Here is a 27,444-nt window from a genome sequence, read left to right on the forward strand (position 1 = left end):
TCAGACCACGGTGTGATATTTTTATTATCTGGACACAAGGAGTAGCCACACTCAACAGGCCTCCTCTATATTTTCAGTATGTAATTGACATAAAAACAGGAATGAAAAAAATCTCATTATATTTATATTATCCATACATATCACTATATATACATTACACCGGACTGTAAACTATGAGCTTCAAGAAACAGACTGAAGAATCGAATAAGCGCCAGTTCAGGAGCGTGAAGCCCCCATACACATTTGATAGCCATTGGAAGAACGATGGTTTGGCCAATTGTTCGGCTTATCACTAGAGATTGGGAGTCCAAAATCAGACATGCCCAATCTTAAACATTTCCGACAATCATCTTTTGCGGCCCAAGACACACATTAGACTGTCTGTCGAACTCATTGATGGTGGTTTCAGAAGACATCTGTCTAATGTGTATGGGGACGAAAGACATTTACGAAATCCTATTTCATTGTGATAAACAGGGTTCTAGGGTTCTAAGATTGAATACTTTGCAAATGTTCTCAAACTCATCCTTGGTGAATTTTCACAAAACCTGTTTTAGTATTATTCTCAGCTTCAGAGCAAATGGACATTAGATGACATTCATATTCAATCACAGGGGACGAATGATCAGCAGGGTTGAAAAAAAGAGGACAGAGGACAGTGCTTGGCAACTGGCGGAATTCTTCAGCCCTGCACTGTTGCTTTTTGGTGGTCCATTACAATCATCGGAGAAGCAGCATTCGATGGTAGCACTGTTTCCATTCTGCTGAGCGTGGTCACAGAAGGACTTGTAGGAGCAGGATTTGATGATACTGTCTGCAAAGAGAGGTTAGGTCATATCACACATTACTGTGGGCTATCGAAGGAATGGTCTATGTCATATATAAAGTCAAAGGTGACAAGTGGGTGATAATACTATCTACAGAGGCTACCTAAAAAGTGTGAAAGACACATCTAATCAGATATTATACATGTTCTCTACAACTTTTCTGGAGTGTCACGAGGACGTTCGGTTAGGAGGACCTTTTTGAAAAGTTGTTCATACAGGCTCACCTCATTTTTGGTTACTTGGATATATCTTTGGATCATAGTGGCTTCGTGGGTTATGGAGATATTTTTGGGCACTTACCCATAAAAGAACCTTAGGTTTAAAAATCTTACAAACAATTGTCACTACCCTAAAGGCACATGACTATTCCAGAAACAAAAATGACCCTTTGTCATAAGATACTAATGGCCCAATTCTTTCATCTCCCATGTTCATTATTTATACCCTCCTACCAGAAGATGATGGAAGCGTCTTCGATTTGTCATGTAAATAGAGGAATCAATTTCATCTAGGTTCATTTTCTTGGCACCGCTTCTATTGAGCAAGAGATGACTATTGAAAACTATAGAGGTCCCACTCTGGCATCCATTAATTTTATCAATGGCCTAATGTGCTGAAATATGAGGGATCAAGAGTCCTAAGTACAGTTGGGGCAAATTGATTCACACTTCACATTCCATTGGCCACAACAGTAGTCTATGGCCACTGGACATAGGAGTGAGCAGGGCCGGACTGGCCATCTGGCAATTCTGGCAAATGCCAGAAGGGCCTGTCTGGTTGTGGGCTGCCTTGTCTGCTACATTGTTTGCAGAATCTCTGTTCTCAAGACACCCATATGGTTAAGAGTTGTGATGGAGCACAAAGTCACTTACCCTAGCAGGCCACGGGTATCATTAGAAATATTGGCCTTGTAGTAAATCTTGCTTTCAACCATCCAAGGTAATATTAGTAATATATCCCATCTGGTGCTCGGGGCGGGGAGCCCATGGGCCTGTGTGATTTCAAATGCCAGGGCTGAATTTCAGCCCCAGTCCGTACCTGGGAGTACTGGTTACCTGTCGGAATCTGTGGTTCTTCTGATTAGCACAATACCAATTAGGCACATGTGATGTCACGCTAGGCCGGCTAATGAAAAGAAGAGCTGTGGATGCCAGCAGGAAGGAGGTGATATTCCCTCTCCCATCTTGCAACCACAGACCACTTTCCAAGCCGATGGGATGAGACATAGAGAATAAATTTGCACCAACTCTACTTAAAGCCATCTGTACTAGGCCCCATGTGAAATTCTGTCGAATTTAGCAGGAAGAAAGAGCAGCATGCAATTATATTCTGCCCATTAAAACAACAGAAGTCAAGGTGGGATCCCATGAAACCCCATTTTTGGTCAGTAGGGTCTGTTGAGCATCGCTGATATATGGTGTACTTTGTATCTCGCAGAGCTTTGTAACTATGACTTGAATCTAGAACACAACGGTGAAGCAAGCCTAAGTTTAATATTCTACACTACACCATACAAGCAAGGTTTTTCCGTTACATAGGATCCCCTTATACCATAATGAAGTTGAAGATAGCCACTATTTAGGATAATGAGTGATTTTGGACTGTGTAATGACGTTCACCACCACCAGGCTCATGAAGGAACATTGCTCACACATAGTGTTCTATCAGCAGACCTTTCTACATCTCATGATGAGTCTAAAAATAAGCTGAAGTGGCTCCAAGCATTAAGAATGTCAGGAATTCCTTAGATAAAGTCTCTTGCAGTCATGTGTCGAAAACAAAAAAAAAACATTAAAGAACCATAATATTTTGTGGTAAAAGTGTCTTAATTCTGAAGACCCCACAAAACTAGGACTGGTTTTAGGAGATAGCAACATGGACTATTTCAACTAGGTTTTGGGTAGGAGCCAAAAAGAGTCTATGGCCCCAACTCATCAGGCAATTTTTGTAAGAAATCTGATGTAAAAATGCTTGAAATGTCACCAAATTGTTGCACAACTTGAAATAGTGCAAAAAAACATAGCATTTTTTGTAATTTTTACATCAGTCTCAGGTAGCTCTGGCAAGTTTTAGAAAAGTGGACAAATTGCGGGAGAGATGTGGCATGGACAAACGCGTCCAACAAATTTAGAAAATGACAGAAATGTTAGACCTTAACTGGTGTGCATTTATGGCATTGGCGAACAGCAGTTGAAAGTTGCGCCAAAGAATGGAGTGCAAAATGCTAGCCTTAATCAATCGGGTCCTAATTAGTCACAATCCAGGACTACCTGAGTTTTTAGCATAAACCTTTTTAGTGTTCAGGCTTTGTATTATGCTTTTGTTTGGGCGTTGAATGCTAGAGCTATTGAGAAATATATGGCTGTGCTATATGGGCACTACTGTATATGGTAAATATCATTTGTATAGTACCGTATATTGTGGTAATATGTATTGTTATGGTTCTGGTGGTAGGAACACATGAACTGACCTGATAGGTAAACCAAAAAATAGGACAAGCCCTGGGGATGTGGGAACTTTACTGACCGCAATCCTGATCCTATAAAAACACACTATAGGCAGCCGTGGAGCGTTCCTAACTCGGCCTAGACGCCTCTGCACAGCCTGAGAAACTAGCTACCCCTAGAGAGAAACAAAGCCTCACTTGCCTCAGAGAAATTTTCCCCAAAGTGAGCGCAGCCCACACAAATAATGACGGTGAGTTAAGAGGAAAACACAAACATAGAAATGAAAATAGGTTTTAGCAAATGAGGCCCGCTAATAACTAAATAGTCAGAGGATAGCAAGGAATCTGTGCGGTCAGTATAAAATACTACAAAAGTATCCACGCAGAGAATACAAAAAGACGCCCCCACCGACTCACGATGTGAGGGGCGCAACTCCGCACCCCAGAGCTTCCAGCTAGCAATCAAATAGCATATAAGCAAGCTGGACTGAACTCATAACATACTGAGAAACATTTTCAAATAGCAATGAGCAAAAATAGACTAGCATAAACTTAGCTTCTCCACGAGGAGACAGGTCACAAGGGAAGTCCCAGAGAGATCTGAACCAGTACTGAATACAACGACAGCAGGCAACAAGTAAAGGTCCAGGTGGAGTTAAATAGGCAGCAAGCCTAGCAGGAAACGAGGCAGCTGGAGTCCAGCTACAGACCAGCCGTAACACTCAAAGCCACCAGAGGGAGCCCAAGAAGAGAACTCACAAAGTACCACTCATGACCACAGGAGGGAGCCCGAGAACGGAATTCACAACAGTACCCCCCCCTTGAGGAGGAGTTACCGAACCCTCACCAGAGCCCCCAGGCCGATCAGGATGAGCCAAATGAAAGGCAGGAACCAAATCGGCAGCATGGACATCAGAGGCTACAACCCAGGAATTATCCTCCTGACCATAGCCCTTCCATTTAACCAAGTACTGAAGCTTCCGTCTCGAAATACGAGAATCCAAGATCTTCTCCACCACATACTCCAATTCTCCCTCGACCAACACCGGAGCAGGAGGATCAACAGAAGGAACCACAGGCACCACATACCTCCGCAACAATGACCTATGGAACACATTATGAATGGCAAAAGATGCTGGGAGGTCCAAACGAAATGACACAGGATTGAGGATTTCTGAAATCTTATAAGGACCGATGAAACGAGGTTTAAACTTAGGAGTGGAAACCTTCATAGGAACGTAACGAGATGACAACCATACCAAATCCCCCACACGAAGTCGGGGACCCACACAGCGACGGCGATTAGCAAAGCGCTGAGCCTTCTCCTGTGACAACGTCAAATTGTCCACTACGTGGTTCCAAATCTGCTGCAACCTATCCACCACAGAATCCACCCCAGGACAGTCAGAAGGCTCAACCTGACCTGAGGAAAAACGAGGATGAAAACCAGAATTACAAAAAAAAAGGCGAAACCAAAGTAGCAGAACTAGCCCGATTATTGAGGGCGAACTCAGCCAATGGCAAAAAAGTCACCCAATCATCCTGATCAGCAGAAACAAAACATCTCAGATAAGCTTCCAAGGTCTGATTAGTTCGTTCAGTTTGGCCATTTGTCTAAGGATGGAAGGCCGAAGAAAAAGACAAATCAATGCCCAACTTAGCACAAAAGGACTGCCAAAATCTGGACACAAACTGGGATCCTCTGTCAGACACAATGTTCTCCGGAATACCATGCAAACGAACCACATTCTGAAAAAACAGCGGAACCAAATCAGAGGAGGAGGGCAACTTAGGCAAGGGCACCAAATGGACCATTTTAGAAAAACGATCACAAACCACCCAGATGACAGACATCCTCTGAGAGACTGGAAGATCCGAAATAAAATCCATGGAAATATGCGTCCAAGGCCTCTTCGGGACAGGCAAAGGCAAAAGCAATCCACTGGCACGAGAACAGCAAGGCTTGGCCCGAGCACAAATCCCACAGGACTGCACAAAGGAACGCACATCCCGCGACAAGGAAGGCCACCAAAAGGACCTGGCCACCAGATCCCTGGTACCAAAAATCCCAGGATGACCCGCCAACACCGAAGAATGAACCTCGGAAATAACTCTACTGGTCCATCTATCCGGGACAAACAGTCTCTCCGGTGGACAACGGTCAGGTCTATCGGCCTGAAATTCCTGCAGCACCCGCCGCAAATCAGGGGAGATGGCAGACAAAATCACCCCCTCTCTGAGGATACCAGCCGGCTCAGAAACTCCCGGAGAGTCAGGCACAAAACTCTTAGAAAGGGCATCAGCCTTCACATTCTTTGAGCCCGGAAGGTACGAAACCACAAAATCAAAACGGGAGAAAAACAGCGACCAACGAGCTTGTCTAGGATTTAACCGCTTGGCAGACTCGAGATAAATCAAATTCTTGTGATCCGTCAAGACCACCACGCGATGCTTGGCTCCCTCAAGCCAATGTCGCCACTCCTCGAATGCCCACTTCATTGCCAACAACTCCCGATTACCAACATCATAATTCCGCTCGGCAGGCGAAAACTTTCTAGAAAAGAAAGCACATGGTCTAATCACCGAGCCATCAGAGCTTCTCTGTGACAAGACAGCCCCTGCTCCAATCTCAGAAGCATCAACCTCGACCTGAAAGGGAAGAGAGACATCAGGCTGACGCAAGACAGGAGCCGAAGAAAACCGACGTTTCAGCTCCTGAAAGGCCTCAACGGCCGCAGAAGACCAATTCGTCACATCAGCACCCTTTCTAGTCAAATCCGTCAAAGGTTTAACCACACTAGAAAAATTAGTGATGAAGCGACGGTAAAAATTAGCAAAGCCCAAGAACTTCTGAAGACTCTTCACCGATGTAGGTTGAGTCCAGTCATAGATGGCCTGGACTTTAACTGGATCCATCTCGATAGTAGAAGGGGAAAAAATGAAGCCCAAAAAGGAAACCTTCTGGACTCCAAAGAGACATTTAGAGCCCTTCACAAACAAGGCATTGGCACGCAGGACCTGAAACACCATCCTGACCTGCTTCACATGAGACTCCCAATCATCAGAAAAGACCAAAATATCATCCAGGTACACAATCATAAATCTATCCAGATACTCTCGGAAGATGTCGTGCATGAAGGACTGAAACACGGAAGGGGCATTAGAAAGCCCAAAAGGCATCACCAAGTTCTCAAAATGACCTTCGGGCGTATTAAATGCTGTTTTCCATTCATCGCCCTGCTTTATACGCACAAGATTATAAGCTCCTCGAAGATCTATCTTGGTGAACCAACTAGCCCCCCTAATCCGAGCAAACAGATCGGACAGCAGAGGCAAAGGGTACTGAAATTTGACCGTGATTTAGAAGGCGATAATCTATACAGGGTCTCAGAGAACCATCCTTCTTGGCCACAAAAAAGAACCCTGCACCCAAAGGTGACGAGGACGGATGAATATGCCCTTTCTCCAAAGACTCCTTTATATAAGTCCGCATAGCGGTATGTTCTGGTACAGATAAATTAAAAAGTCGACCCTTAGGGAACTTACTACCAGGAATCAAATTTATAGCACAATCACAATCCCTATGAGGAGGTAGGGCACTGGATTTGGGCTCATCAAATACATCCTGGTAATCCGACAAAAATTCAGGGACTTCAGAAGGAGTAGAAGAAGCAATTGACACCAAAGGAACATCGCCATGTACCCCTTGACAACCCCAACTTGACACAGACATTGCTTTCCAATCCAGGACTGGATTATGAACCTGCAGCCATGGCAGACCCAACACGACAACATCATGCAAATTATGTAACACCAGAAAGCGAATAACCTCCTGATGTGCAGGAGTCATGCACATAGTCACTTGAGTCCAGTACTGAGGCTTATTCTTGGCCAATGGCGTAGCATCAATTCCCTTTAGTGGAATAGGGAATTGCAATGGCTCCAAGATAAAACCACAGCGCCTGGCAAATGACAAATCCATCAAATTCAGGGCAGCGCCTGAATCCACAAAAGCCATAAGAGAGTAGGATGACAGAGAGCAAATCAAAGTAACAGACAATATGAATTTAGGCTGTACAGTACCAATGGTGACAGACTTAGCGAACCTCTTTGTGCGCTTAGAACAGTCAGAGATAACATGAGTGGAGTCACCACAGTAAAAGCACAACCCATTCTGACGTCTGTGATTTTGCCGTTCAATTCTGGTCAGAATCCTGTCACATTGCATAGACTCAGGCTTCTGTTCAGAAAACACCGCCAGATGGTGCACAGGTTTGCGCTCCCGCAAACGCCGATCAATCTGAATGGCCAAAGACATTGACTCATTCAGACCCGCAGGCGTGGGGAACCCCACCATAACATCCTTAAGGGCTTCAGAAAGACCCTTTCTGAAAATCGCTGCGAGGGCACACTCATTCCACTGAGTGAGCACAGACCACTTCCTAAACTTCTGACAGTAAACCTCTGCTTCATCCTGACCCTGAGAGAGAGCCAGCAAAATCTTTTCTGCCTGGTCCACTAGATTAGGTTCCTCATAAAGCAATCCAATCGCCAGAAAAAACGCATCCACATTTAGCAATGCAGGATCTCCTGGCGCTAGGGAGAATGCCCAATCTTGAGGGTCACCACGTAACAAAGAAATAATAATTTTAACTTGCTGAGCAGGGTCGCCAGAGGAACGAGGTCTCAGAGAAAGAAACAATTTGCAATTATTTTTGAAATTCAAAAACCTAGACCTATCTCCAGAGAACAGCTCAGAAATTGGTATTTTAGGTTCTGACATAGGACTGTGAATTACATAATCCTGAATGCTTTGTATCCTTGTAGCGAGCTGATCCACACAAGAGGACAGACCTTGAATGTCCATATCTGCAGCTGAGTCCTGAACCACCCAGAGATTAAGGGGAGGAGAGAGGCTAAACACACTGCAGAGGAAAAAAAAAAACCTCAGAGCTTCTCTTATCCCTCTTTTGCGATGCATTTACCACTTTACGGGCCTGCTGTACTGTTATGGTTCTGGTGGTAGGAACACATGAACTGACCTGATAGGTAAACCAAAAAATAGGACAAGCCCTGGGGATGTGGGAACTTTACTGACCGCAATCCTGATCCTATCAAAACACACTATAGGCAGCCGTGGAGCGTTCCTAACTCGGCCTAGACGCCTCTGCACAGCCTGAGAAACTAGCTACCCCTAGAGAGAAACAAAGCCTCACTTGCCTCAGAGAAATTTTCCCCAAAGTGAGAGCAGCCCCCACAAATAATGACGGTGAGTTAAGAGGAAAACACAAACATAGAAATGAAAATAGGTTTTAGCAAATGAGGCCCGCTAATAACTAGTCAGAGGATAGCAAGGAATCTGTGCGGTCAGTATAAAATACTACAAAAATTATCCACGCAGAGAATACAAAAAGACCCCCACACCGACTCACGATGTGAGGGGCGCAACTACGCACCCCAGAGCTTCCAGCTAGCAATCAAATAGCATATAAGCAAGCTGGACTGAACTCATCATATACTGAGAAACATTTTCAAATAGCAATGAGCAAAAATAGACTAGCATAAACTTAGCTTCTCCACGAGGAGACAGATCACAAGGGAAGTCCCAGAGAGATCTGAACCAGTACTGAATACAACGACAGCCGGCAACAAGTAAAGGTCCAGGTGGAGTTAAATAGGCAGCAAGCCTAGCAGGAAACGAGGCAGCTGGAGTCCAGCTACAGACCAGCCGTAACACTCAAAGCCACCAGAGGGAGCCCAAGAAGAGAACTCACAAAGTACCACTCATGACCACAGGAGGGAGCCCGAGAACGGAATTCACAACAATGTATGCATGGTATGGTGGCATTATTTAGCACCTTCCCAGTCCATGACATACAATTACTTAATTGAATGGGTGTTTATTATACAGCCAGCACCGGCCTCAATACAGCCAGCATCGGTCTCAATACAGCCAGCATCGGTCTCAATACAGCCAGCATCAGCCTCAGTACAGCCAGAACCAGCCTCAATATTGCCAACCCCTGCCTCAATATTGCCAGCACCTGCCTCAATACTGCCAGGACCTAACACACAATACTGCCAGCACCTGCCTCAATATTGCCAGCACCAGCCTCAATTGTCATGATCTCAATGGCAAGAGAACATAGCATAAGCATATATAGGAACTAGCTCTTGGAAGATGGGAACTGAGCTGACCATGAACTAAACCTAACGCACAACTAGCAGTGGCCGGGTAGCATGCCTACGTTGATTCTAGATGCCCAGCACCAGCCGGAGGACTAAATAATGCTAGCAGAGGAAAATATCAGTCCTAACTCACCTCTAGAGAAATACCCCGAAAGGAGACAGAGGCCCCCCACATGTATTGGCGGTGAATTAAGATGAAATAACAAACGTAGTATGAAAATAGGTTTAGCAAATTTGAGGTCCACTTACTACATAGCAGAAGACAGAAAGGACACTTTCATGGTCAGCTGAAAACCCTATCAAAACACCATCCAGGAATTACTTTAAAACTCTGGCATTAACTCATAACACCAGAGTGGCAATTCCCGTTCACAAGAGCTTTCCAGACACAGTAACGAAACTACAGCTGTGAACTGGAAAAAATGCAAAAACAAACATGGACAAGAGTCCAACTTATCTAGTAGTTGTCTAGGAGCAGGAACAAGCACAGAGAGGCTTCTGATAACATTGTTGACCGGCAAGCAACTAACAGAGCAGCAAGGTTATATAGCGACTCCCACATCTTGATGGGAACAGGTGAACAGAGAAGATGAAAACACCAGTTCAATTCCACCAGTAGCCACCGGGGGAGCCCAGAATCCAAATTCACAACAGTACCCCCCCCTCAAGGAGGGGGCACCGAACCCTCACCAGAACCACCAGGGCGATCAGGATGGGCCCTATGAAAGGCACGAACCAGATCAGAGGCATGAACATCAGATGCATTCACCCAAGAATTATCCTCCTGGCCGTATCCCTTCCACTTGACCAGATACTGGAGTCTCCGTCTGGAAACACGAGAGTCTAAGATTTTCTCCACAACGTACTCCAACTCACCCTCAACCAACACCGGAGCAGGAGGCTCAACGGAAGGCACAACCGGTACCTCATACCTGCGCAATAATGACCGATGAAAAACGTTATGAATAGAAAAGGATGCAGGGAGGTCCAAACGGAAGGAAACAGGGTTAAGAATCTCCAATATCTTATACGGGCCGATGAACCGAGGCTTAAACTTAGGAGAAGAGACCCTCATAGGGACAAAACGAGAAGACAACCACACCAAATCCCCAACACAAAGCCGAGGACCAACACGACGGTGGCGGTTGGCAAAAAGCTGAGTCTTCTCCTGGGACAACCTCAAATTGTCCACCACCTGCCCCCAGATCTGATGCAATCTCTCCACCACAGCATCCACTCCAGGACAATCCGAAGATTCCACCTGACCAGAGGAAAATCGAGGATGAAACCCCGAATTACAGAAAAACGGGGACACCAAAGTGGCAGAGCTGGCCCGATTATTGAGAGCGAACTCTGCCAATGGCAAAAAAGCAACCCAATCATCCTGGTCAGCAGACACAAAACACCTCAGATATGTCTCCAGGGTCTGATTAGTCCGCTCGGTCTGGCCATTCGTCTGAGGATGGAAAGCGGACGAAAAAGATAAATCTATGCCCATCCTAGCACAGAATGCCCGCCAAAATCTAGACACGAATTGGGTCCCTCTGTCAGAAATGATATTCTCAGGAATACCATGCAAACGAACAACATTTTGAAAAAACAGAGGAACCAACTCGGAAGAAGAAGGCAACTTGGGCAGAGGAACCAAATGGACCATCTTAGAGAAACGGTCACACACCACCCAGATGACAGACATCTTCTGAGAAACAGGCAGATCTGAAATAAAATCCATCGAGATGTGCGTCCAAGGCCTCTTAGGAATAGGCAAGGGCAACAATAATCCACTAGCCCGAGAGCAACAAGGCTTGGCCCGAGCACAAACGTCACAAGACTGCACAAAGCCTCGCACATCTCGTGACAGGGAAGGCCACCAGAAGGACCTTGCCACCAAATCCCTGGTACCAAAAATGCCAGGATGACCTGCCAACGCAGAAGAATGAACCTCAGAGATGACTCTACTGGTCCAATCATCAGGAACAAACAGTTTATCAGGTGGGCAACGATCCGGTCTATCTGCCTGAAACTCCTGCAAGGCCCGCCGCAGGTCTGGAGAAACGGCTGACAATACCACTCCATCCTTAAGGATACCTGTGGGCTCAGAGTTACCAGGCGAGTCAGGCTCAAAACTCCTAGAAAGGGCATCCGCCTTAACATTCTTAGAACCCGGTAGGTATGACACCACAAAATTAAACCGAGAGAAAAATAATGACCAGCGCGCCTGTCTAGGATTCAGGCGCCTGGCGGTCTCAAGATAAATCAAGTTTTTGTGGTCAGTCAATACCACCACCTGATGTCTGGCCCCCTCAAGCCAATGGCGCCACTCCTCAAAAGCCCACTTCATGGCCAAAAGCTCCCGATTCCCAACATCATAATTCCGCTCAGCGGGCGAAAATTTACGGGAAAAGAAGGCACAAGGCCTCATCACGGAGCAGTCAGAACTTTTCTGCGACAACACTGCCCCAGCTCCGATCTCAGAAGCGTCGACCTCAACCTGAAAAGGTAGAGCAACATCAGGCTGACGCAACACAAGGGCAGAGGAAAAACGGCGCTTAAGCTCCCGAAAGGCCTCCACAGCATCAGGGGACCAATCAGCAACATCAGCACCCTTCTTAGTCAAATCGGTCAATGGCTTAGCAATATCCGAAAAACCAGCAATAAATCGACGATAAAAGTTAGCAAAGCCCAAAAATTTCTGAAGACTCTTAAGAGAAGAGGGCTGCGTCCAATCACAAATAGCTTGAACCTTGACAGGATCCATTTCAATGGAAGAGGGAGAAAAAATATATCCCAAAAAGGAAATCCTCTGTACCCCAAAAACACACTTAGAACCCTTCACACACAAAGAATTAGACCGCAAAACCTGGAAAACCCTCCTGACTTGCTGGACATGAGAGTCCCAGTCATCCGAAAAAATCAGAATATCATCCAGATACACAATCATAAATTTGTCCAAATAATCGCGAAAAATATCATGCATAAAGGACTGGAAAACTGACGGAGCATTTGAAAGACCAAAAGGCATCACTAAATACTCAAAGTGGCCCTCGGGCGTATTAAATGCGGTTTTCCACTCATCCCCCTGCCTGATTCGCACCAAATTATACGCCCCACGAAGGTCAATCTTAGAGAACCACTTGGCCCCCTTTATGCGAGCAAACAAATCAGTCAGCAACGGCAAAGGGTATTGATATTTTACAGTGATTTTATTCAAAAGCCGATAATCGATACATGGTCTCAAAGAGCCGTCTTTTTTTGACACAAAGAAAAAACCGGCTCCTAAGGGAGATGACGATGGACGAATATGTCCCTTTTCCAAGGACTCCTTTATATATTCTCGCATAGCAGCATGTTCAGGCACAGACAGATTAAATAAACGACCCTTTGGGTATTTACTACCCGGGATTAAATCTATGGCACAATCGCACTCTCGGTGCGGAGGTAATGAACCAAGCTTGGATTCTTCAAAGACGTCACGATAGTCAGACAGGAACTCAGGAATTTCAGAGGGAATAGATGATGAAATGGAAACCACAGGTACATCCCCATGAGCCCCCTTACATCCCCAGCTCAACACAGACATAGCTCTCCAGTCGAGGACTGGGTTGTGAGATTGCAGCCAAGGCAATCCTAGCACCAAATCATCATGTAGATTATACAGCACCAGAAAGCGAATAATCTCCTGGTGATCCGGATTAATACGCATAGTTAATTGTGTCCAGTATTGTGGTTTATTATTAGCCAATGGGGTGGAGTCAATCCCCTTCAGAGGAATAAGAGTCTCCAAAGGCTCTAAATCATACCCACAGCGTTTGGCAAAGGACCAATCCATAAGACTCAAAGCGGCGCCAGAGTCGACATAGGCGTCCGTGGTAATAGATGAAAAAGAGCAAATCAGGGTCACAGATAGAATAAACTTAGATGGTAAGGTGCAAATGGAAACAGATTTATCAAGCTTTTTAGTGCGCTTAGAGCATGCTGATATAACATGAGTAGAATCACCACAATAGAAACACAACCCATTTTTCCGTCTAAAATTCTGCCGCTCGCTTCGGGACAGAATTCTATCACACTGCATACTCTCTGGCGACTTCTCAGTGGACACCGCCAGATGGTGCACTGGTTTGCGCTCCCGCAAACGCCTATCGATCTGAATAGCCATTGTCATGGACTCATTCAGACCCGCAGGCACAGGGAACCCCACCATAACATCCTTAATGGCATCAGAGAGACCCTCTCTGAAAGTCGCCGCCAGGGCGCACTCATTCCACTGAGTAAGCACAGACCATTTACGGAATCTTTGGCAGTAAATTTCCGCTTCATCTTGCCCCTGAGATAGGGACATCAAAGTTTTTTCTGCCTGAAGCTCCAAATGAGGTTCGTCATAAAGCAACCCCAAGGCCAGAAAAAACGCATCCACATTGAGCAACGCAGGATCCCCTGGTGTCAATGAAAAAGCCCAGTCTTGAGGGTCGCCCCGGAGCAAGGAAATCACAATCCTGACCTGCTGTGCAGGGTCTCCGGCAGAGCGAGATTTCAGGGACAAAAATAATTTGCAATTATTTCGAAAATTCTGAAACCCAGATCTATTCCCCGAGAAAAATTCCGGCAAAGGAATTCTCGGCTCAGATACAGGTGCATGACAAACAAAATCTTGCAAATTTTGTACCTTCGTGGCGAGATTATTCAAACCTGCAGTTACACTCTGAAGATCCATTACAAACAGGTGGACACAGAGCCATTCAAAGATTAGAAGGAGAGAAAAAAAAAAAAAAAATTTCAGCAGACTACTTATTTCTCTCCTTTCTCAGCCAAGGATTTTAACCCTTTAGTGGGCCGGTCAAACTGTCATGATCTCAATGGCAAGAGAACATAGCATAAGCATATATAGGAACTAGCTCTTGGAAGATGGGAACTGAGCTGACCATGAACTAAACCTAACGCACAACTAGCAGTGGCCGGGTAGCATGCCTACGTTGATTCTAGATGCCCAGCACCAGCCGGAGGACTAAATAATGCTAGCAGAGGAAAATATCAGTCCTAACTCACCTCTAGAGAAATACCCCGAAAGGAGACAGAGGCCCCCCACATGTATTGGCGGTGAATTAAGATGAAATAACAAACGTAGTATGAAAATAGGTTTAGCAAATTTGAGGTCCACTTACTACATAGCAGAAGACAGAAAGGACACTTTCATGGTCAGCTGAAAACCCTATCAAAACACCATCCAGGAATTACTTTAAAACTCTGGCATTAACTCATAACACCAGAGTGGCAATTCCCGTTCACAAGAGCTTTCCAGACACAGTAACGAAACTACAGCTGTGAACTGGAAAAAATGCAAAAACAAACATGGACAAGAGTCCAACTTATCTAGTAGTTGTCTAGGAGCAGGAACAAGCACAGAGAGGCTTCTGATAACATTGTTGACCGGCAAGCAACTAACAGAGCAGCAAGGTTATATAGCGACTCCCACATCTTGATGGGAACAGGTGAACAGAGAAGATGAAAACACCAGTTCAATTCCACCAGTAGCCACCGGGGGAGCCCAGAATCCAAATTCACAACACTCAATATTGCCAGCACCAGCCTCAACATAGCCACCAACAGCCTCAACACAGTCAGCACCAGCCTCAATATTGCCAACACCGGCCTCAAAACAGCCTCCACCAGCCTCAACACAGTCAGCACCTGCCTCAATACCACCAGCACCAACCACAATACAGCCAGCACCAACCTCAATATTCCCAGCCCCTGCCTCATTACAGACAGCAGCTGCTCCAATATTGCCAGCACCAGCTTCAATATAGCCAGCACCAGTCCCAATATTGCCAGCACCAGCCTCGATATTGCCAGCACCTGCCTCAATATTCCCAGCACCTGCCTCAATATTGCCAGCACCAGCCTCAATATCACCACCACCAGCTTCAATACAGCCAACACCAGCCTCAATATAGCCAGCACCGGCCTCAATTCAGCCAGCACTGATCTCAGTACAGTCAGCACCGGCCTCAATATTGCAAGCACCAGTCTCAATACCACCAGCACCAACCTCAATACAGCCAGCACCAGCCTCAATACAGCCAGCACCAGCCTCAATACAGCCAGCACCAGCCTCAATACAGCCAGCACCAGCCTCAATACAGCCTGCACCAGCCTCAATACAGCCTGCACCAGCCTCAATACAGCCTGCACCAGCCTCAATATTCCCAGCACCAGCCTCAATATTGCCAGCACAAGCCTTTGTACAGCAAGCACAACCCTCAATATAGCCAGCACCAGCCTCAATATAGCCAGCACCAGTCCCAATATTGCAAGCACCAGCCTCAATATTGCCAGCACCAGCCTCAATATTGCTAGCACCAGCCTCAATATTGCCAGGCCTGCACCAGCCTCAATACCACCTGCACCAGCTTCAATACAGCTAACACCAGCCTCAATATAGCCAACCCCATCCTCAATATTGCCAGAACCTGCATCATTACAGACAGCACCTGCTTCAATATTGCCAGCACCAGCCTCTGCACAGCAAGCTTCAGCCTCAATACAGCCAGCACCAGTCCCAATATTGCCAGCACCAGCCTCAATATTGCCAGCACCGGCCTCAATATTGCCAGCACCAGCCTCTGCACAGCAAGAACCAGCCTCAATACAGCCAGCACCAGTCCCAATATTGCCAGCACCAGCCGCAATATTGCCAGCACCTGCCTCAATATTGCCAGCACCTGCCTCAATATTGCCAGCACCAGTCCCAATATTGACAGCACCTGCCTCAATATTGCTAGCACCAGCCTCAATACCACCAGCCTCAATATCACCAGCTTCAATACAGCCAACACCAGCCTCAAAATAGCCAGCACCAGCCTCAATACAGCCAGCACCAGCCTCAAAATAGCCAGCACCAGTCTCAATACAGCCAGCACCGGCCTCAACACAGCCAGCACCGGCCTCAATACAACCAGTACCAGCCTCTGCACAGCAAGAACCAGCCTCAATACAGCAAGCACCAGTCCCAATATTTCCAGCACCAGTCCCAATATTGACAGCAGCAGTCCCAATATTGACAGCACCTGCCTCAATATTGCTAGCACCAGCCTCAATACCACCAGCCTCAATATCACCAGCTTCAATACAGCCAACACCAGTCTTAAAATAGCCAGCACCAGCCTCAATACAGCCAGCACCAACCGCAATATTGCCAGCACCTGCCTCAATATTGCCAGCACCTGCCTCAATATTGCCAGCACCAGTCCCAATATTGACAGCACCTGCCTCAATATTGCTAGCACCAGCCTCAATACCACCAGCCTCAATATCACCAGCTTCAATACAGCCAACACCAGCCTCAAAATAGCCAGCACCAGCCTCAATACAGCCAGCACCAGCCTCAAAATAGCCAGCACCAGTCTCAATACAGCCAGCACCAGCCTCAACACAGCCAGCACCGGCCTCAACACAGCCAGCACCGGCCTCAATACAGCCAGCACCGGCCTCAATACAGCCAGCACCAGCCTCTGCACAGCAAGAACCAGCCTCAATACAGCAAGCACCAGTCCCAATATTTCCAGCACCAGTCCCAATATTGACAGCAGCAGTCCCAATATTGACAGCACCTGCCTCAATATTGCTAGCACCAGCCTCAATACCACCAGCCTCAATATCACCAGCTTCAATACAGCCAACACCAGTCTTAAAATAGCCAGCACCAGCCTCAATACAGCCAGCACCTGCCTCAATACAGCCAGTACCGGCCTCAATATTGCCAGCACCAGTCTCAATACAGCCAGCACCTGCCTCAAAATTGCCAGAACCCGGCCTCAATACAGCCAGCACCGGACTCAATACAGCCGGCACCGTCATCAAACAAAGGCTAGGTTTGATCACTGTAGTATAATCACTAAAATTCCAGTATCATTTTCTGATGACTGCAAAGTGCTGGAGGGTTGTCCTGTCTGAAGGCCATCTTGCTGCCATCTTGGTACTCCTGTAAGTCTGGGTTCACATTGCGTTGGTGCAGTCCGTTCAACGCATGCGTTAAACGGGCTGCACCAACGCTAGTGCCTTTTAAAGATCGCGTTATGCGATCGCGATAGCACAGATGGTCCACCTACGCTATCGGTGATGGACCAGGAAACGCTGCAGACCGCGTCCGAGGGTCTGCCACAGAATGACGGCACATCGCTAACGCATGCCGATTATGACATGCGTTAGTGATGCGCTACATAATGGCAGTCAATGGGTGAGCGAACGCATCCGTTACATAGCGTTAGTGCCGCTGTGTAACGGATGCCGTCAGCGCATTGCCATTGATGCAATGTGAACCCTGCCTAAGGCCCAGCCACTTTATAGAAAGCAGTGATTTTCACTATATACTGCAATACTAAAGTATTGAAATACATATTATTATCAGTTAAATACTTGTAGGTTCAAGTCTCCTCTGGAGATTAAAAAATACAGTGAAAAGTAAAAAAAAAAAAGGTTATAAAATGTGGTATGAACCCTAAAAAAGTAATGGGTCTCAGAAAACAGTGACACAAACTGTATTAATTTCAGTTGAGAATTTTGTAAACCACTAAAATAATAATAATAAAAAAACAAGGTTGGTATTGCCGTAATTATACTGACCGGGTGAATCATTGTCAGGTCATTTTTACTGCACCGTGAATACAGTAAAAACACAACAACAACAAAAAAAAACGATGGTGGAATTGTGGGATGTTTTCATTCATCATTTCTCACTTCCCTTAGAATTTTTTTTCCCATTCTTCAGTCAATTGCATGTAAAACCATACCGTGTCATTGAAAACTACAACTCGTCCTGCAAGAAAACAAGCCCCTCAAAAGGCTCTTGTAGGAAGAAGAGGAGGAAAAAACGATAGAGCAAAAAAACTAAAATGGGCTGGTTAGGTATTGAATGATGTTGTTGTGTGTGCAGTGTGCGGTAGTATTATTTGACATTGTGTGGCAGTTTTTCCATATAAACATATTATTTGAGCACCCCACAGGAAGGTTGGACTTACTTGGCGCGGTGATGGTGGAGCAGACCTCTGCATACTGTGGACACACGTGGGTGCCCTGTCTGTAGCATTCCTCCTCGTTGGATGCCACGCAGCTGTGACATCGCAAGGTTTTACCTTTACAGAAGGAACAAGAGAACACAACTATCTTAACCATAAAGCATTTTTCTTTGTAGGAGACTTTTTACTGGTTATATGGTCCATCATCTGTATCAGGCCATAGAGGTCCATGTGGTCCACTATATAAGCCTTGTATAGTCCCCACTTTTGATCATATAATTGCCATTTCTAAAGTTCAAAAATAATATTTAAATGTATAGTAAAAGCTAAATATATTCTTAAAGATGTTGTACCGTGAAAACAAGTAATCACCTATCGATGACTTGCTGATGGGTGGGAGTTTGACCGCTGAGAACTGCATCGGTCGGCAGAACGTGGGACTTGCATCCCTGTAAGAATGGAGCATTAGTGCTCATGCTCTACCGCTGATCCATTCATTCCCTATGTGACTGCAGAGTGCTACTCTTGGCTTTTTCCAGCAGTTCCATAGAGAATGACTGGAAGCATCTTACCTCCATTTTGTAACTGAAAAAACAAACAAGTTTCCAGTTGTTCCGATTGGTGCAGGTCCCAACGGTCATCCCCCTGTGGATAAGTGACTTAAGTTATTTCTCAATGGAAAACCCCTTTAAGGCCTTCTTCACGCATCCGCTTTTTGTGTCTGAATGCAATCTGTTTTTATAGGGCAGCAAATACGGACACACGCACACCCATTGTGTTCAATGGTGGTGCGCACACGTCAGGTTTTTCACACGGGTCGTGTATCGTGTTTGCCGCACACATGCACACTGATGACATACTGCCTGATGGCAGTTCTCATCATTGTCTCCTGCTTGTGCTGAGATAAGCATGACCAGGCGACAATGATGGGAGTTGTATTCAGCAGCAGCTGTGTAAAATAAAGAAATAAAAAACAGCATGGGCTCTGGAACAATTTTCATAACCAGCAGAGGGAAAGTGGACAGCTGGGGGCTGATATTAATAATCTGGGACAAGAGACAATACCTCATAAGGTTCCCAGGCTATTAATATCAGCTCACAACTGTCTGTTTAGCTTTTGCTGGCTTGAATTTATAGGGGGACCCTACGTCATTTTTTTCTGGGGTCCCCAGTTATTTCACCAGTAAAGGCTAAGTAAACAGCTGTGACTTGTTATTAACAGCTTGGGAACCTTATGGGATATTGTCGCTTGTCAGCTTATTAACATCAGCCCCAGCTATCGGCTTTTCCTCTTCTGGTTATGAAAATTATATGGATACAAATTCTGGAGGCGCTTCCGTTTGGAGGTTTAATCCCAGTTTGTGATCCAACTGGTCTCCGACTGAATAACCAAACTGGTGGGAACACTTTGCAAAAGGTTTAGTTTATTCAGAAAGGTTACAAGTAAGAAAAAAAAAACAAACTTACATGTCCATTAAAAAGGATTGCTAAAAATGACAAGTGTCACAAACAGAGGGAACATGTAGCATGGATACACAACACGTTTCAACTCACAAGGAGCCTTCATCAGGTGTACAGAGCTGTATGACTTGTAGAAGGATTTTTATATACGTGTCTCCATTTTATTGTGGGTGTGGTTTCTCCCTTGGAACTTCCCCTCTTTGCTGCATGTCTCCAATCACTATAAACAAACACATGGGTCCCAGTTCTAGAGGAGAGGGGGGGGAGGTGAAGAGACACCACCCAAAATTTCCCTCAATAACATGACTTGGTTATTATAGTAAAATTGCATTCAAAATCATTTGATTTACAAATTCCTGCATTGTACTTATTTTGAAACCGTGTATACTGTATATATTTATGTATCTATTCTTTCATTCTTTACCCTTCCTCTTGATGATCAAATCACACCCCAAGATTAAAAAAAAGCTTTTATTTTTATTAAAAAAATTATTTGGTTTTTATTTATTTATTTTATAAACATTTTTTAAAAAATCTTTCTTTTTATTTGTGCTTTTCGATTTTCTATATGTGGGATAGAAGCGTGGGTTTGTAAATACCAGTATTTCGATAAGTCGACACCACACGGGATTGTGATTGATTGCTTGGGGATGTTTGGATGGCCACACTCGTGTGTTGCAACCCAGTGTCGAAGACGTGCAAGAAACATCCCATCATGGGCAAAACCAGTGAGCTGTCTCAATACCTTTGCAACCTTATTGTTGCAAAACATACTAATGGTAATGGTTGCAGAAGGAATCTGGTGAGAATTTTATGTCAATAGCACCTTTAGAAATATATTTACTTAGAAAATTGGTGACATGATCAATACTTATTTCACCTGCTGCAATTTAAAGGGGAACAATCACATCGCCATACCTATATCTTTATACACAGCTAGAAGTACAATGGTCATAAAGGAAACATGAGTATTTGTACCGGCTATTGTTAAGTAGTGATCACCCCTCTCATTTCTGAATGTATGATAGGAGTGATCAACGCTAAAAACCCTGTCTGATAAGAACGTCTTATTTTAATATACAGAATGCATGATTCTAGGTCTCGTTAATAGCGCCCCCTTGTAGTCACAAAGATAATGGCACTGTATTATTTTATACTGGCAGTCCTGGCTATTACCATGGACTCCATGCACAGTCCTAATTTAGTCTTAGGGGTGTAGTATTATTTTTTGCCTTTGTATGTAAATAAAATGAAATCATTAAAATCCTCTATTAATCTAGTAAACGTAGTACAAGGGCAAAATAAGTTTACATCCCCTGAGCCCTCAAAGTTACCATCCAATGGTTAACCCCAAAAATATAAATTATCGTTTCATTTTGCACAGTATGCACCATGGAAAAAATGATAATCACTTTTTTTTTCTACAATTGTTGAAAATAAATTGAAAAATGTTTATGTAAATTTTGTCACTGTAGATTAGCGGTTTCCAAATTGTGGCTTTCCAGTTGTTAGGGCATGCTGGGAATTGTAGTTTCCACAGCTATATGTTGGCTGCCATAGATAGGTAGGTTACTTCTCACCGACGTAGCTCATAGATACCGCAGATGAACCATAAATATGGCTATATCCCGCCGACCCGTCCAGAACTGATGTATCGTGTGCAGCAAATACATGACTGATCCATCAGGAGGACGTATCCTCGGATCATGGTGACTGCAAAATATAATTACACTTCTAAAATCTGGAAATAACAAGGAGACCACACTTACTGCCCAGAGGTAAGGAGAGGACCAGGGTGAGGAGGAACAGCACCTTCATGGTGTCCGCTGGCTGCTGCAGGACGTTCTAGGAGAGGAGCTGTAAGCCCGAATCCTGGAGTTAATGTCTTGTTATAGGATTAGACATCTGACCATGCCATGATTAGGTTATTAATACCAGCGCTAAGAGAAGGACAGAGCTGCGGCCATCTGTGAGCTCAGAGGGACAATCTCCATCACTAAGGTCCCTAATGTTCCCAATTTCATGTTTCACTGAAAACTCTGAAAAATCTCCATGACATAATATTTACCTGAGCTTTGCGGATGTCTCGCCATTATTATTTACACTACAAGCTTTCGGCTTTGGGTCCTTCACACAGTATAAGCCTCTGTCGCAGAGATCACCTTTTAAAGGTTGATTCAAAAGATCTGTGTCTTTTCAACAAATTTTACTTAAATCAATAGTACAAGCAAAAATAAGAAACTTTATGATATATCTCATCAAAGAAACAGGTTTTTATCCACTGTTCAGCCATTTTTCCCTCCTTTTCTCATCATGACACTCCGAAAAACAGCGCAAATCTATCTTGGTCAAAGCAAGACAGATTTCCAAAGAGGTAAGGCTGGAGAAGTGATGAGCACTGAGCTTACTGAAAGACAAGGCAGATCCCGTGACAGGTTCAGAGCGGGATTCACAGTCACACTGCTCAGTACTATTTTTGCAATAGCCTCCCTGCTGTTCCATCCGTCTGAACGCACACATAGACATCTGAACATGTCTGTGTATGCTGTATATAGGACACATCATAATTGTCTCTACTCACTAGTACAAACTCATGAGAGCTTATTCTGAAAAGATAAATCTGACCACTTCAAAAACACTAACACTGACTCCAGTGACTTCACATTTTGTTTTGTGTTGCCATATGCTGAGAACCATCATTTTTTGTTATTTTTAATCGATAGAGCTATATAAAGGCTAGTTTTTTGTGCATTTTTTTCTTTTTTTTGTAGGATGAGTTTACATTTTCACTAATATTATTAAGGAATACATACAACTTTTTAATTACTTTTCATTTGTTTTGTGTTTTTTTGGGGAGCTGGGATGAACCAAAAATGTCACTTTTCACATTTGGGGGTTTTATTTTGCCACATTGGTTATATATCATACTTTTATAATTAGGTCGTTATGGATGGAACAATATCAATGATGTCTAGTTTTTTTTTATTGTTTTTATTACATAATATAGCAATATTTGTATTGTGACACTGTTAAACTCAGCTGCAGTGCCTCTCCATCCACAGAAATCTGCTCTAAGCTATGGTGGGGGAGTGTTCTTCTTTCTTTGTGAGTGTTGTGATTTCTTATGATTGGTCAACATCATAGAGGGAGAAGAAGTACACACCCCCAGTGAAATCTGTGATAATTTTTTTTTTTAGGTCCAAGTGGGTGTTAACTCATTAGGTGTAAAATACTTTGATTGCTAATATCTCTGCAATATAGAGGCAAAATAATAATAATAAAAAAGATGTACTCCACTCTACAGCCTCCATTACATCGTGTGTCCAGTTCAACATGAAAAATTTGGTGAAAGGTCCTCTTTAAGTGGTGTGAAACCTTTTCCTTCCTTATGTTAGTCAAGCATGGGCCGACACGCTCTAAGGTGGTCTTTGTCTGGAGCTGACCGCAGACTTAGAAACTTAGAGGTGTGTTACCGTTGACTGGGACAAGACGGCCTGAAATTACTGCTGCACGTAGTGGATTTGAGGGACTGGTGATGTATATAGAGTATACAGCTTAGACATTTTTCCCCAAACTGGTAATGCTGCAAGACATGTAGGACTTGAGAAATTGCAGCTGTTTTACTCCCCCAATAACGCTGAAGCAGTGAGGCCAAGAACCATCTTATGAATGTGGCTGCAATTCCCAAGAATCTGCCAGAGTCACTAGCCAGATTGTCATTTGTGAAAAGTTCTCTTGCTGTACTGTTCAAGTGACTATGCCTTTTGTCTGACACGTTATGCTCATTTGCAGTCATTAGTGAAGTAATTCCAGAGTTAAAGTTTCTGCATCTCTGCAATTAACTGTCCACATCTCTATGTATGCGCATTCTTCCGTCAGACCAAACTTGTAGATTACGGTGGGAATGGTGGACCATTAAATGTATATAGAGGTGTTTTACACTCTGTCACTAAGGTCCTGTGGATAAATGAAATTTTCGTTCCCTCGAAAGATAAGTCACCGAGCTTGCATGTAAATGGTGGAGTCGGTAGAGTAAGCCGTCAGTAGATATGTGTCTTACAAGTTTAGCCACCATACTTCTACCTAAATCTTGCTAAATAGGTTCAAAGCCCGAGTACAGACCATAATGTCTGTGCTAGTTGAGCCTCAGATATTCCTATAAAGTTGTTGCGCTCAGCTTAGGAGCCCCACCTTAGGTCAGAACGTCGCGGTCCGCATATGATGGAATGTTAAACCACCGTTACCTCTTGCTACTTTGAGGCCTCATTCAGTTGTCTGACTTTCGTGTGCGAGTGCTATTCAGGTTTTTCATGGAGAGCACTTGTACCTGTGGGGCCATTCACATTTCACGATTTTTTTCCTCAAACTCAGTAGTCCGCGGAAAATATTGGAGACATGTCCGATTTTGATCTGAGGGTTGGAACAAAATGAGCAATGAAAGTCAATGGGTCTGTGATAAAAAAAATCGAACCACAATCAGATGACATCCGAGTGCCAATTTTCACGGACTGTCAGAATGGAGAAGGTGGAGAATTTAAAAAAAAAAAAAGTCTCCGTGTACGAGAAAATCAGAAGACACACTCTGATCAGAATAATCGGTCAGATTTTCTCCTACATGAAAAAAATGGATGTCTGAAAGGCGAAAGAGCCATAATTCATCCATGTGCATGAAGCCGCATTATGTCGAATTCCCACCAAACAACTCCTCATAGCTCAGTATCTTGGACACCTCCGTCAGTGGTTGGATGATAGAATTTTATGAATAGATATTCACTGTAGGGAAACCGAGCTCATCAGACCATAGGGCGATACATTTATAAAAAGAAATATAGGGTAATCTTCTCACCTGAGTGAGTTAATTGGGCTCCTGAGAAAGCTTAACAACGGTGGCTGCTGCCCTGTGGCTAAGGAATGAACTCCACCAGGATGATTGAAAGAAAAGACAATTCACGGTTTGGGACTGCGCTAACAGAAATGATGATCCAATATATGTGTTTTGTTATTCCACAATTTTAAGAATGACTCTTCCAGTTCCGTAGACATGTTCACTAATGTATAGAAATGGGTGCAGCATAAAGATGGAGGCCTTTCCCTGGGCAACAGATGCAGCTCTCATGTACACGAAGGAAGGGAGTGAGTAGCTCCATGAGGTTCGCCGGACCTGACGGTTCAGATAAGTTGGAAGTATCGGGAGAATCCTGAGGTTTCATGAGCGAAGGGGGAGCACTTTTTGAGGTCGTGGGGATAGTACAGTAAGAGGTTGTGGGGCAGCGCGTTGTGAGGTCATGGGTCTGATTCTGTAACGTGGCACGAGACAGTAGCTGTGGGCAAGGTACTCATCTCTTGCCCCCCGGCACATTTCATGAAAGTGAGGGTCCTGGCTAGGTGTGTGGACTTTTGCTGTGGGGGCGCTACGCCCTTGCAGGCTGCATGTAACCAGTGACATTGGTTTGCCAGGACTAGGTGTTGCACAGTACAATGAGGGAGACCACCAGTCAAAAATAAACTTTTTACACAATAACTGGGAACGGATTATATACAGGAGATAGAGGACACATCTTGAACTCTTCTTTTACAATATGGAACATTTTCCATACACAGATTCCTTCCTTTTTTCCCCAATTTTCACCTTTCCGTTTTTCTTTGCCGCGGTCGCGCGGGTCAGGGGAGTACATGGTAGGCAGGCAGTCTATCGGGATGCCACAGTGGCGATTGCCCAGCACTGTGGCCCTGACCAGGCAAGTGAAAGAGGAATATTTACAGGGGATAATAGTTTATGGTTTTATCGTGACGCCAGCTGAGGTGTCTGGCCAGTGCTGCAAGTGGGGTCCCCAGGGGATAGTTGGTAATGCAGCAAGATGGATCACTCCCCTCAGCAAGAGCATGCCCCAGGGGTGATGGTGGGGGTAGTAGTGAGCAGTGCAGCAGAAAGGAGGCAAAAGAATTCAGTCTTTACCTTTACTGATAATGGATGGCAAGTTGAATCCAGAGGTTCTGGTCACCAGGTCCAGGCTCTGGCTGGTCTGGAAGCAGCTGGAGTCCACTCCACTAAGTGGGTAGAATAAGCCTTCCTTTCTGTGCCCGTATGTTTGGAGATTCAACAGCTTATGAGCTGATGTGTGTACTCCTTGTTTGTCTATTCTGCAGCATCTCCAGCCAACATACATTGCAAGCTCTGCAAGCTGTTCTCTCAGTCCCAGCTCTGAACCCTCTATAATGTGGTGCTTCTAGTGCTGCAGGGGTGGCCTGAGAACCTGCAGCCCCCCAGGCTCCAGATTCGGCTTTCAGGGTCTGCAATCCCTGATAGCCAAGGGCTCTGATGCCCTGTTCTCCTCTTATCCTAGGGTGAGCCTTCCATTGCTCCAACCCTGGAAAACTCTACCTGCTCCTCCTTCCTTTCCCTTCCTCACACTACACTCTGCTCTCTCTTACTCCTCCCCCAGCCAGAAGAGGCAGTCACCCCACAAACTAGGGGCTTGTGCTCCCCCTTCTGGTCAGGGATCAGGCTTGTGTGTGGATGCATGGTTTACTTAGTGTAGGGAGCTCCATATACTTCCAGACATGATACCACCACCGCTTAGGGAGGCGATACCATTGTGGCAGCTGGACCGCAGGGGCGCCACATCTTCACCCAGTTGAGTAGTACAATCCAGTTTGTAAGAGTCCTATGGCTCAACCATCAGCTTTGCTTCCTTTTCCCCTTAGGGTAGCTATTTTGACACTATGGCCGTTACTTATCTCTTCCGTTTCTGACGCTCTGGCACTCCCTCCCAGAGCACTCTCTTTGTTTTATGTACTCTGTCTCATTTATGCCAGTTACATCTCTGGGTTATAAACTCTAGGCCCTACTGCTCGGCCTCCTGACCCAGGACCATTCTTCGATCGATCACTATGTTCCTTCTGTCACTTCTCAGGATCTCGCTATCCTCGGTCTCCTCTCTCGATAAGGAAACCCACGTTATTCGGCACTGCTTGGGCATTTTCTCTACCTTTTCTGATGTTCCAACAGGAATTGTCTCTTTAGCCCCTCTAACTATGGGCTAGTCCCAACCATTACCTAACTTTCCCGGTTTACCTGTTGCTGGGCAGAATATAATACCAGCAACACAACACATTTCTCTTTACACATAAAAACACTTCTGCAATGATACCCATATTCTTCAAAGGAGAACATGGGCAATATGTCCATCTCCTTACAATACAAAAAGGGTTTACGAGGGTAACGTATTGCGAGTTTATGTTTCTATGGTGGGAAGTGTTTTACATGCAACTCGTTGTTCCAATCAGAGCTGAATTTTTATGTTTGCTGTAGGATGCTAATCAAGGAATTCTATTCAGACAGCGGTTTGATGGTATATCAAGGACATTAATGACTTGACCGGTGTACAATAGCTAGATTTTTTTCTTTCCGACATTTCATTGAAAATCTTATTGTTTTTCTTTTCATTGCTCAACGTTATGAATAGGTGAAGTCACATCAGTTTATCTAAATAAACCTACCCCAACA

At 44.7% G+C, this 27,444-nt stretch overlaps 1 protein-coding gene across 1 annotated transcript; it reads right to left on the minus strand.

The window, feature by feature from the left end:
• LOC143773312 (uncharacterized) lies at window positions 1-26,339 on the minus strand. Its single transcript, XM_077260792.1, has 4 exons — window positions 25,894-26,339; window positions 21,707-21,794; window positions 18,480-18,593; window positions 1-814 (listed from the first exon to the last, which is right to left on the minus strand). Exons 2-4 carry the CDS (start codon window positions 21,753-21,755, stop codon window positions 609-611), a joined length of 369 nt encoding a protein of 122 aa, XP_077116907.1. The 5' UTR covers window positions 21,756-21,794; window positions 25,894-26,339; the 3' UTR covers window positions 1-608.
• Between the last annotated feature and the right edge of the window lie 1,105 nt (window positions 26,340-27,444).

The sequence above is a fragment of the Ranitomeya variabilis genome, chromosome 5 (genome assembly GCF_051348905.1).
Source record: "Ranitomeya variabilis isolate aRanVar5 chromosome 5, aRanVar5.hap1, whole genome shotgun sequence".
NCBI classification, from domain to species: Eukaryota; Metazoa; Chordata; class Amphibia; order Anura; family Dendrobatidae; genus Ranitomeya; species Ranitomeya variabilis.

Bases quoted from the DNA above. Each gene is read 5' to 3' on its own strand.
- LOC143773312 (XM_077260792.1), bottom strand. From the start codon at position 21,755: ATGAAGGTGCTGTTCCTCCTCACCCTGGTCCTCTCCTTACCTCTGGGC. The intron at 18,594-21,706 runs GTAAGTGTGGTC...CCTTCTGTAAAG, and splicing joins CCTCTCCTTACCTCTGGGCA to GTAAAACCTTGCGATGTCAC. The intron at 815-18,479 runs GTAAGTCCAACC...CTCTCTTTGCAG, and splicing joins CTCCACCATCACCGCGCCAA to ACAGTATCATCAAATCCTGC.